The sequence below is a fragment of the Triticum dicoccoides genome, chromosome 7B (genome assembly GCF_002162155.2).
Source record: "Triticum dicoccoides isolate Atlit2015 ecotype Zavitan chromosome 7B, WEW_v2.0, whole genome shotgun sequence".
NCBI lineage: Eukaryota > Viridiplantae > Streptophyta > Magnoliopsida > Poales > Poaceae > Triticum > Triticum dicoccoides.
In genome coordinates, this window is record NC_041393.1 from 317,948,587 (window position 1) to 317,966,686 (window position 18,100).

General features: G+C 46.5%; 1 protein-coding gene across 1 annotated transcript in view; it reads left to right on the plus strand.

Moving 5' to 3' along the window:
• LOC119341946 (monothiol glutaredoxin-S10-like) overlaps window positions 1–1,025 on the plus strand; it is a 23,525-nt gene extending 22,500 nt beyond the window's left edge. The window contains exon 5 of the mRNA XM_037613793.1: window positions 678–1,025. Coding sequence (XP_037469690.1) covers window positions 678–772 — 95 coding nt within the window. The 3' untranslated portion in view covers window positions 773–1,025. The remainder of the gene's footprint in view (window positions 1–677) is intronic.
• The last annotated feature ends 17,075 nt before the right edge of the window (window positions 1,026–18,100 follow it).

The window sequence follows — 18,100 nt, forward strand, 5'->3', positions numbered from 1 at the left end:
TGAAGGTGAAGAGTACACGAACAAGAGAGGAGAAAGTCTTGATGTGGTCTGCTATGTCTCTGAAACGGTCCAACACTCACTGTAAAAGATCCTTGCGTTCCGGGAGCCTCAGAGATACCGCACAGGCAGCAAGAACGACTTGCCATAGCCGATTACGAGCTTCGCCGAGCAACACAAAGTCAGGAAGGCTGTTTGAGTTGGTGACGATGTCAAGGATTTCCGGTCGACCCCAAACTGTGTCGGCATGCTTGCAGCGTAGCAAGATATGGCTGATGGTTTTGGCAGCTGGGCGTAAGTCACAGCCGTTGTGCGGGGTGAGTTCAGTCCATTGCTTCTCGGCCATGTTGCCTTTGGTATTGAGCCGTCCACGGAAGGCAAGCCAAGAAAAACTCAGTGCTTGTGTGACGCAGGTGGACACTGCGGCTGGAGTGATGCACGGTGGGGAGATCGTGAAGGGCAGTAGTGGGTGCCGCAGTCGGAGTGGCTGGCGGCGGGTGACTCGCGCTCTAGTGCTCTCACGCTCTCCCGTATTCTTACTCTGACTCTCCCTGCAGTGCTTGTTTTCAACACGATTGAAAATTCATTGATTGGAGCAAGCAATGTATTTTGCTTGAAATTTCAGTGTTAAAGAAAATAAATCCTTTGGTGCTCACGTTGGCTTTGTCCTTGTTTTGTAGATACAGTGAAACTTTATCGCAAAGGGGAGCTAGCAACAATGCTGACGGAACTGGACATCAAAGTGAATCATCATGACAAGATTGAGCATGACTAGATTTCTAGAGTACCGGAGCAGCTTGGGTTTATTGGTTTGAGACGTTACTAGCAAGTTAATTTTTTGTCGCGTATATCTGTTGCTGAAACTGTAAAGGAAGAAAACCCTCTGAATTCGACAAAAAAATCCGAGTTGGTTTAGTGCTATCGCGAATCTGAGTTCCTATACTGTCAAAGTGTCAATGCATATTCTGATTTGATTTCTACACTGAAATGCAATAACATGACCGTGTGAAAAGCAGCACTTCCATGGATGATTGGGTGATGGCATGTGTGCATGCAGTCATTCACTGATTTGTTTGACTCCGGGTTTCTATCCATCCTATGGTAAGCAATGCAGGGCTGGGCAGGTGGGCAGCCATCAAGGTAAGAAAAGGGGAATCATGGAATCTTATCTCTATATATACTACTCCCTTTGTAAACAAATACTCCCTTCGTACGAAAATACTTGTCGAAGAAATGGATAAAAATAGGTGTATTTAAAATTAAAATACGTCTAGATACATTCATTTCTCCGACAAGTATTTTTGGACCGAGGGAGTAGTACTATAAGGCGTTTTTAGATCACTTAAGGAGAGAAACCTGACAATTACATACTCTTACCGGAGGGATGGCGTGCGACGTACGGGGCGGACTTCGAGGCCGCGCGGCGGATCTCGCTGGGCGACGTCGTGATCTGGCTCAGCAAAGATGCGCTTCGCCTCGTGCTATTCGATGAGCGCGGGTTACGGTAGACGCATGATATCTTTGGCAAGGTGAGCTGATCGATCTTGGGGACCTCATCTTGTTTCCGTGCCATTTTGCTAGGATTCGAGAGAGGATCCCAACAGATGTGGGCGCCATTGATGGAAACACGTCGGAGCTCGGAGCGGCGGCGTCCTCGTCAACCGGGGGCGGTTGCGGTACATGTGGCGCACGGGAACGCGTCTGTCATCCGTGGCGCACGTCGGCCCCCGCTGCCTTCGACAGGTGGGCCTGGGATTATCGGGCGTGGACCGGTCCACCATGGGGCTGATGCTCGACACGTGGAGGTGGGAGGATCGGGCCGCCATGAGCCGTGCGCCTCTAGGGTTTCGCTAGGAGCCGCGGGTATTAAACAGGATGCGGGACGCCTCCTCCCCCCATTTTGGATTGTGACGAGAGCCTCTCACATTTCTGGGGTGCATTGTTGGGCGCCAGATCTAGGGTTCCTCAAGATTTCTTGTGGTGGGAGGGCAAAATTCATGGCGATGCTCGATCTTGCGCTCAAGTAGTTGCTTCTCCTTCTATACCCCACCCACCCGATACGATTCGTGAGAGTAAGAGTAACAAGATGAGAGAAGAGGGGTTTGGATCTAGACGGCATGGCCGGGGCGCGGGCCCATTCGACCGAGGCCGCGGGCGTGGCTTTACACCAACGTGTGGAAGCGCAAGATGGAGACGGGGAACTCCTCGATGACGAGCGTCTCCGGATCCGGTGACGCTGGTGCTGGAAAGTGGGACGGGGCGGCAGGGGGAAGCAAGTCGCCCCTCGCCACCAGGAGCAATGGGGGGCGGATGGCGGGTGCACCATCGAGCCACGCGCAGCCGCGGCAAGGAACCCCACACCTCCTAGGAAGCGTGATCCTCCCATGCACACGGGCAACATCAATCTTCCTCCTGAGCTTTGCCAGATCTGTAATTTGGTAGGACACCCAATTGCTAGATGTCCACTAGCGTTCTGTGAGAGACGCAAGAAACAAAGACACCTCTATGATATGTGTTGAATTTTTACCATGGGAATACACTCCTGTTATGTGTGCTTTTCGAGGGAAAGGGCAAGGGTTCTTCTATATTCTTGATCATAGTGTGGATAAACGGACTAGGGAGATAAATCACAATGTGATAGTCACCATCACAGAGGGCTCTGCTCCCACTAAAGACATCGAACATAAGCTGAGTGTGTATGTGGGGCAGGGGTGGCGTTGCTCTGCTAGACTCTTCACTCCTCATAAGTTTGTGATGAGAATGCCTAATCCCAGGGAGGTTGAGCAGGCTTTGTTTGTTGAACATGTTAAGCTTAAGAAATGTGGGGTGTCTGTCCAATTTTCTCCTTGGTCTGAAGATATTGATTTGGAAGGCCTTCTGGAAATAGCATGGGTTAGAATTGGAAGGATCCCTCCAAACAAAAGATGTGATAACACTTTGGCGTATGTGGGAGGTTTGGGCGGGATAACTCTGGAGGTAGATACACTACTACGATCAGAGACCCTTTGACAAAACTATGTGCGATGCATTAATCGCAAATGGTGATGTAAAAAACGGTCAAAAAAGATGCAAACGTTTGCGATGGTTGATATATCAAACACGGTTCAGATTTTAGATGCGTGTGCGATGCATGGCATACAGTTGATCTATACGAACTGTTTGCGATGAGACAGAACAACAGAAATGGGCAGCCATATCAAGGTATGTGCGATATACAACATACAGTTCGCTTCGATGAACCGTTTGCGATGAGACGGAACAACAGAAACGGGTCGCCAGACGAAGGTGTGTGCGATACACGACATACAGTTCACTCGGATGAACTGTTTGTGCTTAGACAACACAAAAGAAACGGTCGACCCGATGAATGTGTGTGCGATATACGGCATACAGTTCACTCGGATGAACTGTTTGCGTTGATCCAAGAGAACAGAAATGGTTCAACTTAACAAGATGTGTGTGATATGCAACAAACAGGTCTGCAATCGGAAATGTGTGGGAACACCGATAACAACACAGACGATTCTTGTTAACAAGTCGTGTGTGTTGTGAGCAAACGATTGCTGGTATACAATTGTGAGTGATTGATGAAAACATCACCGACGGGTTCCATTGTTTAGTCCGTATGCGATGTGATTTTCTCTGTCTGCACAACATCTATGTACGCTCTGTCTACAGAGCATCAACATATATACTTAAAAATACAACATTACATAACCAAATTAAGCATACAATTACACAAGTGACTACACACATAACATTTTCACACACCAAAGTAAGCAATTACATGCATACTAAACTAGGATAAAGCGAGGATCTAATCATCTACTTGTTGCGACGACGCTTGCCATTGCTCTGCTTCCGGCTGGATCCCTGGCCGTTTTGGGGAAGGAGGCACTTCCTCATGTCAATGATCTGCCTGGACATCTCGTAGCTCGTGTACGCCTCTTTGGCCGCGTACACGACGTGAGCTTTGTCGAGTTTCTCCATCTAGGCCGAGTGCCAGGCACGCTTGTCCTTGTTGCAAGAATCCTTCATGTCTCTGTAATAGGGGTCAATGATGGCCTCGGCGAGGTGAACCAGTGAGTCCTTCTCATGCTCGTTGCTGCCCCAAATCTTGTATTGGCCCTGGATGGCGACAAGATTATCGCCCGAATTCTTGAGCACCTTTACATCGTTGGTGATGCCTACCGTAGCAAACATGTAGTGGGGGCTGTTGACAAACTTGGCGAAACGCCCGCAAGGCCTTATGGCGAGGCAGTAGTGGTATACAAGGACATGATTGCGCACACACATTTGGGCACGAGTGCGGGTGTACTCGAGGTCGAACCCGACCACCTTGTACTTCTCCTCGGCAAGTAACATCTCCATGATATGGATGGAGTGCTCCACCCAGACCAGGTTGTTAGTGTACATCACCAAGAGCTCCGTGAACCTTCTGTGGGTGTCCATCATGGCATGCATGGTGAATTGCTGCTCGTCGTCGGCAGCCGCTCAGAGCGCCATTGTAGCCGCGCAAGATACCCTCTAAGAATCTGTTGTGGTGGGTGTGCTTCTTGCAATAGTGTGGCGCGGTCGAAAGGTTGAAGAGACACAAGGGTTAAATGGCCGCTGTAATAAATGGGGTCCGGCCGGCCTGTAATCATCACGTCTTGTCACCGCGTTCGTAGCGGAGGATTCCAGTGCACGCTTGAGAACCCTGCACGTGTTTCGTTTGACCACACGTGGGCTCGAAGAGGCGCCAAATGTATGGTTGGTGAACTTGTGCCCGCGCAACCACGCGGTTTATCGTGCAAGCTTCCCGCCCGACTAGTTTGGCCATGCGTCGTCTAGAAGAGGGGCAAATTGCGGGCGTTTATAGGCAAAAAAACTTTGTAAAAATGAAGTGTGTGGAATAACTTCGATCATAAGTTTATCCGTGGGTGATGAGGTCAAAGTTACGCAGAAGAGTGATGATGGACACTCGAGTGCGATAATTAATTCTGCGCTCTACAGGGCACACGGTTGAAGAAACCAACGGTGTGTAATAATTTCGAAGGTCGCAGTCGAGTTAGCTATACAGATCGTGTGCTGTGAGATCGACAAGGTAAACACATTCAAGAATGGTTAATAAAATCTAAGTCTATTGCATATTAAGGTCAAAATAGTGCTACCAATATACGAGTCTCATACGATGCCATTTCAACGATTGTACCACAAAAGCTCAAAATATTACAAGGTTCAAATTCCAGAGTTATATGGCTCAAATTCAAAGATTACAAGGTTCAAACTGATATTAGAAATGAAATTCCGCTCATCAGCAGCAAACACCCGCGCTGATCTATTGAACATGGATATAAGAGAGGTTTAAACTAATATTAGCACTTGTAATGCTGGTTTCGAAACCTCGTAATTTTTGCAAAGGGGTCAACCACTGAGAAGTCATGTATGGGGTTGACACGATGACTTCCGATTACTCTGTCATCTGAAGTTCCAAAATGTAATTCAGCTTTTTCGGAGCCTATTCCATTCTGCCGCAGCCGCCAGCGCTGATCAACAAACCATTCATTTTTGCGAAATAAATGTAGGGCAAACCTCATTACCTTCAGCACCCTTGCTCTAACAACAAAGAATGTGGAGAATATAATCTCCGTAAGGTCCCTCGGTAGGAGTTCAAAGTAATTTCTAAGAGATGCAGATCTAGGCATTCGATGTGATTGTTATATTATATGACATTATCCACCACCGGGCCTAATCTTATCTGCAAAAGAATAAAACGTGTTAGTGCCTACATGCAGTTTTGAACACTACTACATGCCTATTTGGTTTGCAGGATTTGTAAAATGCACTAACGTGCCATCTTCGATCCGACATGATTAACATGGGCATTTGATTACATTCTAGAAAAATGTAGCCTTCTTCACAAGAAGTTGGAGTGCATGAAAAGTTCCCTAAGAAAACTAATACAGATGAATCCAAAGGAGAAATGCTTATGGATTGTAACCATATGGATCAAGCAACCAATATGGGGGGGGGGACATGTATGTACTGAAATCCTCCAAAAATCCTTCAGAAATCGTTGTACATTGTCATTGTAAATTTGAAAAAACGTGTCAAAAATTGAACTCCCTTATGGTTAACATTTAACAAGAAAGGAACATCACCTCGATATATAGCTTCTCTAGGCACGGAAAGCATCTCAAAAAACTGACAACTTGATCCAGGTTGGGGCCGATAGATTCTAGTGCCAAGACCTTCACTGTGTGCAGTTTCGGGGTCAAGCTTGTCGGAATCATTTTCTGGATGACAAACGAACATACATCTTCAAAATTAGAAATAATTTTAACTTCTAGAAGGAGAGGTAGAACATGGTTGTTGTACCTGAATGGGTGTGGATCCAATAACAAGTTCGGAGTACTTGTTAGACGAGTAGCCCACCACTGTCAATTTCAGCGCATAAATGACATTGATTCTTTTTGGACCTTCTTGATCAACTACAAGTAATCTCTCAAGTGAAGGTGTGTCCTCAATGACCATACCGTGGTACACATTTTGTGATGTCTTCTTGTAGCACCAGCAACACACATAAATAGTCCGGAGAGTCATGGAGGTGATGTGGAAGCTACTCAACCCATTGATCGCCTGAAGATAAATGTACTCAAGTGGAGTACAGCCACGGAGCAGGCGCTCCATGTCACTGTCGGGGAGGCAGGCGACAACGAGCTCGAGGTGCTTCAGTCGTGGTAGAATAAGAGCGGGCGCGTCATTAAGGGGGGGGATGGCAGTTCCTGAACTTGGCGACGCGCAGCATGGGCGCGAGGCGGAGCGCAGATGTTGGCAGTGAGCGCATATGCCCATAATCAAAAGTGAGCTCCTCGAGCTGATCTAGGGCGGGGGATCAGAACCACTCGTCAAGCTTGGCTAGGTTTTTGCCGTTGGAACGGAACTTGCCCATACTAAGTCCTCTGGTTGGGCCATGGTGACTGCCGAGAATCTGGGAGAACGCATCCAAGCTTTTGCGATAGCCATGGAAGAGCTCGTGGGTGTCGATGAGGTTGAGAGGGGTGGAGTGCCATAGGGGGCGCCACCACTGGGACATGACGGTTGTCCGTGCCCCATATTTGATTGGGAGGAGGGAGATGATGACTATCAACATATCATCGGGGAGGCTGCTGATGAAGTCTAGGCCTGTTGGAGTCGCTTGCGGTTCTTGCTCGACCCGCCTTCGCTTGTTGGCAGCCCCATTCTCCACCTTTGGAGTCTCCTTGTCAGCGGCGCTTTCGATAGAAGTGGGAGTACAGGGAATATTTAGTTAAAACAGGGCAATAGAAAAGTGTATTGGTAACTAGAAGTTAGTAGGTAGGAATAGAGTAAGAAAATGGAATAATAATTGGTTACTTAAATACTACACAATTCCTTTGATATTGCTGGGTAAGTCAACATGCAGATACTTGAAAAGAACACTTACTTCGAACAAAGTCTGGACGGATGATATCGTCGGAGAAGTTAGCATATATCTCATGACCAGGCTCTTTTATGTGCAGTGCAATTTTAGTGCCAACTTTCAGTACATAAAACTTAGAAATTTCTTTCCAAAGGCCAGTGCCAAAATAGGAGTCACCGCATTCATCAAGTCTTACAGTAGCAACGATTGTAAATCCATGGTTTGTGTTTAGTATGACATCCCTTCAATCTTGATTTATGTAAAGGGAAAGATTGTGTACTACAAATTCTATTGCATAGCAGGGACGCGCTGCAGAAAATGGTAGGATTATTAAAGAATATGGTAACATGCAAATATGGGCAAAATTGAAAGAACTGTACAACACTTGAAATCAAAGGACAAAAATCTATAATTAAACAGATAGGGTAACCATGATGTCAAGGGAATATGAGAGTAATCGAAAGAACAATACATCATTAAGTTGCCAATATAGAAAGAAGAGGAAAAAAATCCCCTTTGACGTATATGCTGCATGTGGCACCTTTTATCCAAATGTAGCAATATTTAGTTTATGTTCAGGAAAGTAGGCCATGCCAGCCGATTTAGGGTGAGATTGAACATATCGCGCGCATCCTCAAGTCACCTGGTACTGTAAGATGGAACTCCATGGATGTCTGGCCGAGGTCGCAAAGTCCTAATGTGTGAGCACACTGTGCACTCTATGACAAGTGAGGAAACCCATGATTTGTTTTGCCTTGCCTCTTCACAGGGGGAAACCCATGATTTGTTTTGTCGAGTTCCTTTTGTAGTGTAGTGAGAATATGTCCAGTTTTAATTGCTATATTTGGTTGTTTGCAGTATGCCTTGTTTATTTCAATTGTTCACAATGTGATGCTCTATATGTGCAACTTTTACTGTGCAGTACATTTTCATCAATACCAGTTTTAAACATACCGATAGGAATGCATATATTTGCTTGCTGTTAAGCCTGTTATTGCTAGCATATGCCTCTTTTAAAGTTTTTTGGTTATTCGGTTGTTTATAGTTAGCATATGTCCAGTTTCAAATTCTATCTTTGGTTGTTCGTAGTATGCCTTGTTTATTCCAGTTATTCACAACGTGATGTTCTATATGTGCAAGTATGAACTATGCAATTCAATTTCATTAATACCAGTTTCAACAATACCACTATGAATGACTACATTTGGTTGCTATTAAGCATGTTGTAGTTAACACACCTTTCCATTTTTATTTAACAATAACCAAACACTAGTGTACTTAGACCGGCACAATACCGGTTTGAATGACTATGTTTGCTTGTTGTTAAATGTTAGGCATGTTACAGTTAACACACCTTTCCACTTGTTTTGCTTTACTAGCGTGCTTAAACCTGCACACCGAGGCTATCTTTTGGAGATTATTTTGTCTGCCATGGATATATTTGGTTGGTGTTTAGCCTGTTGTGCTTAACATGCCTCTCGATGTACTTACACAGGAAAATTTTGGGAACGATTGTTGTTTTCCATCGAGTTTAGTTTCATCCGATAGCTTATATATACTCACTGTTCAGGATATCGGTAGCTGGTAGCATATAGGCCGGGGGCTGATAAGGGACTAATCGGTGAATCGGATGTTTAACTGAATATATCTGTAACCCATTTATTGTTAGGTTAACTAGGGCAATATGTAGTATATCTGAGGCTACATAGCAACATGCACTGTACTGAATGTCTAAATATGCAATCCTAGGCTACATAACAACAAGGAAGAGTGTTACCCTAACGTTCTGATGATGTCTAGATATACGTAGAAGTGCAACAACAACAACAACAACAACAACAACAACAACAATGACACAACCCTGTTTGGATACTCTAACTTAGCTAGAGGTTAGAGTTAGTTTCTAGCTCATGACTAACCCTGAACTAACTCTAGCCAAAGAGGTGTTTGGATGACAGGGTTACATTGACAATACATGCACTAGGAGAACTAGCTCCAATTAGCACCACTACAAAAAAAGACACATCCGTGACATTTTGGTCTGAACGCAATTTTTCTGTCATACTTATGACACTTCTATGACGATAATTGTGACAAAACCCGGTATCATCATAGATGTGGTGAGCTCCTACTTCTATGACAAAAAATCATAATAGAAAATGGGCTTTTCGTCCTGGGTGTGCCTGAGACGCAGCTGCATGACATTCTTTGGTCCGTCCATGACGGAAAAAACAGTGGTAGAAGTGAGGGCGAGTAAAATATTGGCGAGTTCCCGGTTACGGTGGGTGGTCGGGGGCCGAGCGATGCATGTTTCTCTCGTACACGTACGCGCGTGGGTGCGAGGCGTTGGACTCTAACTGAACCCGAGCGAGGCGTTCGCCTAACTGACCCCGAGCGATTGCACTACAGGCTACGCGTTACTGAACCCGATCGATCGAGCGATTCTTTCGCTACTGCTGCTAACTGAAGCCGATCGATGCTGCCTCTGGATGAACACTGAGCGTTGCTGGGGGGTTTGGATGAATAGTGAGTGTTGCTGGGGGGGGTTTGGATGAACAGTTCCCGGTGGGGGTGGATGAACAGGACCCCGTGGTGTTGCCTTTGGATGAACAGGACCCCGATCGAGCCGGTTGGGGCTGGATGAACAGGACCCCGTGGAGGGATGGATGAACAGGACGACCCCGTGGAGGGCTGGTTGAACAGTAGCCGGTGGAGGGCTGGATGAACAGTAGCTCGTGGAGGGGTGGTTGAACAGGAGCCCATGGAGAGGGCTGGTTGAACAGTAGCCGGTAGAGTAGCGCGCGGTGGAGGCTAGATGAACATGAGTCCGTGGATGAACAGTCGCAGGTGGAGGCTAGAGGAGGTCGACGGTGGATGAACAATAGCCCGTGGATGCTGGATGAGGTCGACGGTGGAGATGAATAGTATCCCGTGGAGTCCCGTTTTGTGGTACGCCACATCCCTCCCGATGAACAGGACCCTTGTTTCGACCATAGCGCTCCAACACAAGTCCGTTTCCTCCGTTTTGCTGTACGCCACACCCCTTCCGATAAACAGGACCCCATTTCGACCGTAGGAGGTCCAGCATAAGTCCGTTTCCTTTGTTTTGCAGTACGCCAGACCCCTCCCGATGAACATGATCCCGTTTCGAACGTGGCCGGTCGAACACAAGGTCGTTTCCTCCGTTTTGCGATACGCCAGGCCTCGTTTTCATCGGCTGTTCCGTCCGAGCCCTCCCAATGAACACGATGACGCATTCCGTTCTGATCCAGCCGGTTGGCTCCCCATGAACACGACAACGACGCAGTTTCTCCGTTCCGACCCAGCCATGTACACGAGCCCTGGCCGTACGTATGCGCGAGTAGGCGTTCGAGACCCCGCCCGTATGTACGTACATGGCCGTATTTACTTTCTTGTACCCTGGCCGTTGTACATACATGTATATGTTACATGCGCGCCTCTACTACGACACGTGCGCGCCTCTACTATGACACATGTGCGCCTCTACATCGACCAGTATGTACGTACACGTTCGTGACTAGAATGACAACGTTACGTACGCTTCGACCAGGTGGGTCCCGACTGTCAGGCACTTCCTTGCGTGCGAAGATGTAGCTGGTGGGTCCCAGCAGTCAGGGGGGGGGGGCGAATCTTTTTTTGCCCGGACGCACTTCCTTGCATGCGAAGATGTAGCTGGTGGGTCCTAGCAGTCAGGGGGGAAACATTTTTTTCGCGAAATATGGTGGCCCGTCCGGTGGGTCCCCGCTGTCAGGTGGAGGAATAATTATTTTGCGTGTAATAAGGAGGCACTTCCTTGTGGCTGCCGTGGACCCAGCTGTCGGCCTCTCCACGTACAGTACTCTTCCGATGGAAGTCGATCGTTGACCACATTGACCCCGCCGCGCCAAGAGCACCACGGCGGTGGACGACGGCGAGGCCTAGGAAGGGGACGACGCGGAGCCGGGGAAGACGCGGCAGTGGAATCCCGCATGGAGAGGAGTACGAGGATTCACTGGTTCGGCTGCGGTGTGAGGCTGCCGCCGCCGCAGAATAACAAGGGGTGTGGGTGAGTAGAGGGATGGCCTGGCCAACGATGGGAGTAGTAGGGGGTGGTGAGGCCTCCGCGGCATCACAGCCCGCCACGGGAGGCAGGAGCACGCGGCACGACCGGCGCTGCTTTGGGCCGCTGGAGCAAGAAGACCAGAGGTTGAAGAAGCACTACGGCCGTTGGATGGACATTGTACGATCACTGCAACTAGAATCGTTTATATTGACTAAGTTGACAAAGCCCTTGGTACGTGTCAACTTTGTAGGCCCACAGGTCATGCTCCGAAACGGTGTGCCCCAGATGTCAGGGGGAGGAATCATTTTTTGGGCGGCTGAAGCAAGAATATCCGAGATTGAAGAAGAAGCACGACATTTGTTGGATGAACATCCAACGACCGCAGCTTCTAGAACCATGTGTTGTTGACAAAGCCTTCCATACACGTCAACTTAGTTTTTTTTAAGGGACGCGTCAACTTAGAAGGCCCACAAGTGTGTGGCAGAGAACATATAGCTCATTTGCGATTTGTAAGAATGTACAACCCATTTTTTAATTCTAATGTAATTTACTACAGCTCATTTACAGTTTGTTAAAAGTACAGCCCATTTTCTAGCTAGGACAACATTTAATAATTTCAACCAACCGCTCAAAACAGAATTCAAAAAAATTCCCACATTTTGATGGGATCTAAAATATTTTTATCCAAAATTTCTAGTCAGATTAAATTTAATTTCAAAATAAAGTTGTATTACGTTAAAATCCAACAAAATATGCGCGCGTAACAAGTAATGAAATTAAAATTTTCAAATTCCAAAAATAATATATTTTTTAAACTAGTTACACGTTTGGTGCATTTTTTTATAATTACTGCCCAGTTATTATAATTACATCCCATTTATTATTTCTTAAAGTCCATTGTCTTGTTAAGCCTAATGCATACCTCCTAGGAAACTTTGTAGCGCAGCGGGGCGGAGAATAACAAGTTGACCCGGATATTGTGTACAACTGTCGGCCCAGTTGCATTGCTGATGTTGAAAAAAAAGGCCTGTGTAGTACAGTACAACCTAACATGGCTACTCAACCCACATTCAGCGATGCCAGAAAGGCCCAAACAAAGATTCTGTACAACTTTTTGAAGTCATTAAGCTCAATTAACAACTTAAGAAAAAAGTTAGATTTTAGTGAAACCTAATTAAAAGTTGTCACGAGCAAAGAAATAATTCAACGGGTCCCACTTGTGCGTGTGTCCGTGTGTGTGTGTGTGTGTGAGAGAGAGAGAGAGAGACCCATCGGTCGATGCTCGTAAATACATCTTTCATCCATATGCTAATGCTTAGTAAAAACTTATATAGTTGACACAATCATATAGAACATCATAGCACACTCAATTTGCATACAAAAATTTCACGCAGGCGGCACAATCAGGATGGAAGTAGTGGATCGCTAGGGGTAGGGCTATGTTGAAGCCAACGAACTCGTACATAACGGTTCATCGTCTTTATCAATGACAGGGAAATATCTTGAATGCTGTGGAAAGAAAACATACAAACAACATAATAAGTTCTTCTAGCACATTAAGTTGACGTACAACCCTTTCTAAAAAAGGTTCAGGTACAAAATTAGAACAGGTAACAATCAAATGTACTGGCACATCAGTGCTTCACACCCATAGCTCGGATTTAACTAGTACCCCGTCCATCTGAAAATACTTGTCGAAGAAATGGATAAAAATGAGTGTATCTAGAATTAAAATACGTCTAGATACATCTATTTCTTCGACAAGTATTTTTGGACGAAGGGAGTATCTGACAAGATTCAGTTGTTACCTCAAATTAGAGCACATCCAGGCAGCCAGCCCTGCCTCATCTCCCAAAGAAGCAGTGGCCTCCGCCGCGCGATGGAGTAGGCCCTGTGCCATCCATCGTTCCGAGCAACACGAGGAAAGTCTGACGTTGACTCCTGTAATGGACGTCGTCGACGGATCCTGGCACCAACGGTGGCGGCAGGACTTCGATTGATGGATTGACCACTTCTTCGACATGCACGAACACTCGATACAGGTACATCCCTAATGTGGTCTGCGGCGGCCTTGGTGGCGAAGAATAGTACAATCCCGGTTCCTGCACCGGTATCTCAACACCAATCACCTTCCGTATGGTGGACAGCTTCTTCATCCATGCCATAACCGTCAGAGCCCAGATGTCTGGAGGAACAAACATACTTACGAGCTCACCTCCAAGGTCGTTGATAAGCTCATTCATGGACTCGCTGTTCCAACCACGTCGAGGCATGCCATGGAAGGTAAGCTTTGTGAAAAACTCAAGCTCAGAGGGCACCGAGCCCCATCCTAGGTGCCACCGATCAAAGCTCACTAGCGCGCCATGGCAGAACAAACGCTAGGAAGATTCAAACACACGACTGCAGTCAAAAGTTGTCCGTAACCTGACGAAGAAATCAGCCGGTGGCGGACAGACTTCGACGAGCAAGTCACTTATTTGGATGCCGTGCGCAATGCCAAGAGCTTTGACAAGGTCGTCCGGCGAGACGGGAGGCTGGTCGCCATTGATGGTTACCATCAGCACTTTGCCGGCAAACTGGTCGTCAAGCGCCGCCATGCCACTATTGAGCGACAGGACGCAGTGATCGAAGGCAGGACGGACCTCAGGATCTTTGGCTCGGAGATCCGTGTTGACCGGCGACATAATAGTGCGCTTGAGTACAGGGAGTACAGGAGGGGGATTTGGGGGAACCGGAGTAGGAATCGAGATTCCAGAGGTGGGGGAGGGGCGGGAGATTGGGGATGAAAAGGTAGCATGAATTTCAAACACGAGCCAATGTGCTCTCGGCGCGCAAGCGCACGAAAACACCGGTGGAGCCCACATGTCGGCCCAAGAGTCCTTATTCTTTCTTTTTGGAGAGCCCGGCCTTTTTTGAGGATCTTTTGAGAGCCCAGCCCGAGAGTCATTGACCTGTTTGGCATTGCGTTACTACTCGGCCCATATTCAACGACACCTCACTGGCCCAAACAAGTGTACATCATCGAAAAGACACTGATCTAAAATTATATAACTTGAAAAAATGAGATATACTCTGAACACTGGAGAATGGTGATGCCCTCATTTAGCCCACCAGTAGTTCGAGACAATAAACAGTTCGAAACAACGATATATACACCATTCAAACACTGACTAGTGACTACTACTGACATAAACAACAAGACATGATAGTTCATAAGAAGTCTTGCTACGCCACCAAAACGCACCCATCTGCAGCGCTCAGACTCTCGTGATCCAGACGAGAATGACATTCTAAACAGAGGAAACTATTACATAGTAAGAGTGACATAGACGAGGATCACCAAATGACAAGGAATATGCATAACAAAAGAAAGAACTACCCATCCAGAACAAGCAGCAAAGACAACAAAGTCATTCAAAGAGATGATCCAACACCATCATATTTTGCAGCCCCGCTTCAGCGACCAGTGATCCGGAGACACTAGTACTCCACCCTTTGGACGCAACAACCCAATTACCTATCAACCTGAACGCTTGAACCACATCACTGCCTGTCGTAATTGAGACATCCAAGGATCAAAGTTAATCTGGATGCCTTTGTCATTCTCACCTTCTTTTGGCTACAGGCTGTATCGTTGACAATCAGGGGAGTTTGCTCCCGAACTCCTAGGGCTCGCCATGTAGACACAGTTTTCCATAGCAAACAGAGCCTCTCTGCCATCAAGGTCCTTGCCAACGGTGATCTCCTAGTTAATCGGATAATTGAGTATGAGAAATAGAGAGTGTGAACCAAGGCTGTTTACCCGCCTCCAACTAAAAAATCCTGAAGGCCCCAACAAGCTGGTATCCTGCTCATAGACGTAACAACCACTGTCCAGATACTCACGTATTTCATAGTGCTTGTATACAGTGTTTTTTTTGCAATATAACTTTTCCGGCTCATGTGTCCGAATGATCATCAGTCTTTTGCCGTCGTCTGATCGAGCGAGGAACCAGTTGTGCTTCCCTGTTTTTGGCAAAGGTGGTGTGATTACAAAGGGCAGTAACTGCAGGGACACTAGATCATATCAAAAAAGGACATGCATTGTTAATGTAAGACCATCATTGTTCAGAGTATGAGTAGGATAATGCAAGAAACAACATTGATATGTCCCTGTTGGAACTGGGAGGAAAATATAGGGAAATGTATACTGGGTTCAAAAATATAGAAGTGCCATGCATGGTTATACTCATGTTATCTCGTAATCGATTCTTCACAGGAAACTACCATGTCATGCATGTTATGTAATCATGTTCTGTCCTCACAAACAAATTCTTCAAGGTAACTACAAACCATGCATTGTTATATACTCGTGTTCTATGGGAATTTTTTTTGTGAGGATATTATTCTATCAATTGATTGTTGAAGGGCGAATATAGGTATGTACACATGGTAAGCATTACAGGATTTCACTACTTCCAAATATAGAGTTCTCCATATGCACATTTACTTCCCTAATGTATGGTTAGATGAAACCAACAGTGTGGTGCATGTTTCTACATAATGAAAATGAGGAAACTAACATGGCCATTGATACACACTCCTATTTAGTAGTAGTATATAGATTACTGTAAAATAAGGAGAATATCCACATATTCCTAACCGTTTGATTATTCATGGGTACAAATTGGCTGTAATGACATGGTCACAATCGCATGAATTAACTCATTCCAAATATAGCTGATTTACGGTGTCTCTAATACATTGCCATAGTTCTACTCAAATTCTGCTCAAATAGGGATATGCCAATCATCACAAAAAGTTCAAATAGTGTCATGGCGTCATCATTAACATGAGACGGAAACAACTTACACGTGTCGTCCCAACAATACATGGTGCCATCTGCTTTGTCGATTACGTAGATGATGCCATTATGTTCAATAGCATCACAAAAGTGTGTATCAGCTTTGATGATGATCCACTGTGAGCTGAGTTGTCTCCAGCTAAAGAAGGCACCGACATAAAAATATGCGAGCCTGCAGTCGAACAAGGCAACTTAGCTTGAAGTCTGCGTAATTTGCATGTCGTGTGGGCACTTGGCAGATTACAATCTTCTGCAAAACAAGGTCCGTCCAACTGACGTGATAATCTAGATGACTTGGACCGCGATGGTAAAACTCTATATAATCCAACGGAGGAAGGATAATCTCATGGGAGGTCTGGAAGTTCACGAGCACCAACTTTTTACCGTCTTCTCTGAAGGCAGCCATCCAGTGGGAGTGCATGCTGACCCAGTACATACCTGCCAAGAAGTTTCGGGCGATGGTGATCGGATCGAAGTCGAGGGAAATGATGTATGGCGAACCACTACATACCTCAAAGAAGTTTCGGATAATGGAGATCAGATTGAAGTCGAGAGGCATCATGTACGCCTCTGTATCATGGTGAGCTAATTTCACAAGACCAGATAGCAGCAAGCAGGGTGTCTTGAAAAGCTTAGGCCTCACTTATCGATGGCTGTGTGCATGTCCCTCGAGCATGCAGCTAGCCGCAGGGCGCTCAACATATCCATACACGAACAACATAGGTTGAGGATGTCACTGGGGATATTGCTCCAATCGCGACTCATATGGATGCTGCGCGGTTCATGTTTAGCCATGGTGGAGTTTGGAAGGTGGGGTTTTTTGGGGGCTTGATTTACGGGGGAGAAGGCTGTCGGTGCTGGAGCGGCTAGCGAGGGAATAGTGGTACTAGGGGAGGCTAGCGAGGCGACGGTACACGGGGGCACAGTGAGATGGAGATGGAGATGGAGTGGTGCTATGGGAGGGGAGAGGGAGAGGGAGACGAGGCGATGCATGCTAATGTGCTATTCGGTGGTGATGACAGACTGCACAGTGCATAGGGTGAGGCTGACTTTGGTAACCCGAACACGCCGCCTGGACTAGTGTCAGGCGCAGGGTGTTGTCCACTGTGAGGACCGGATGAATAGTATTTTGACCATCAAGTGTACCATAGTTCTACTACTACTACTACTACTACTACTACTACTACTACTACTACTACTACTACTACTACTACTACTACTACTACTACTACTACTACTACTACTACTACTACTACATGAGTACTCCAGTACTGTATAGCGGAAATAGGTTTCCCGTGCTAGCATGCCTGTCCACTTCATCCTCCAGGTATCATCCATATTGCGAGTAGAACCAAATTCTCGTGCATGCGGAAGCGCAAAGATGGGCCTTTGATAAGGATAACCGTGTATTCCTTAACCAGAGAATGTTGTGTCTCCCACACACGCGCCAATATCCATCTGAACCAGCTATGACACATTTTTTATCTGTTTGCATAGGTCCCACCTATCAGGAAGGATGGGCACGTACACGAACAGGTAGACTCCTCAGTCTACTCGCATAGCCTTTTCGTTTATTCTACCTAGCCGTCTAATCAACTGCTGCATGCCACTTCTCCACCGGGAACCAATTTTCCTCCGCTTCTTCACCTCCCCTTCGTCTTCATTTGCATCCAAACCCCACTGCATTCACATTGTTTTAACCTCTTCACATACTCCTGGAGTAATTCCGAAGCCCCTTTATGATGCGGAGCATCCCTCGATCATCCCCATGGAC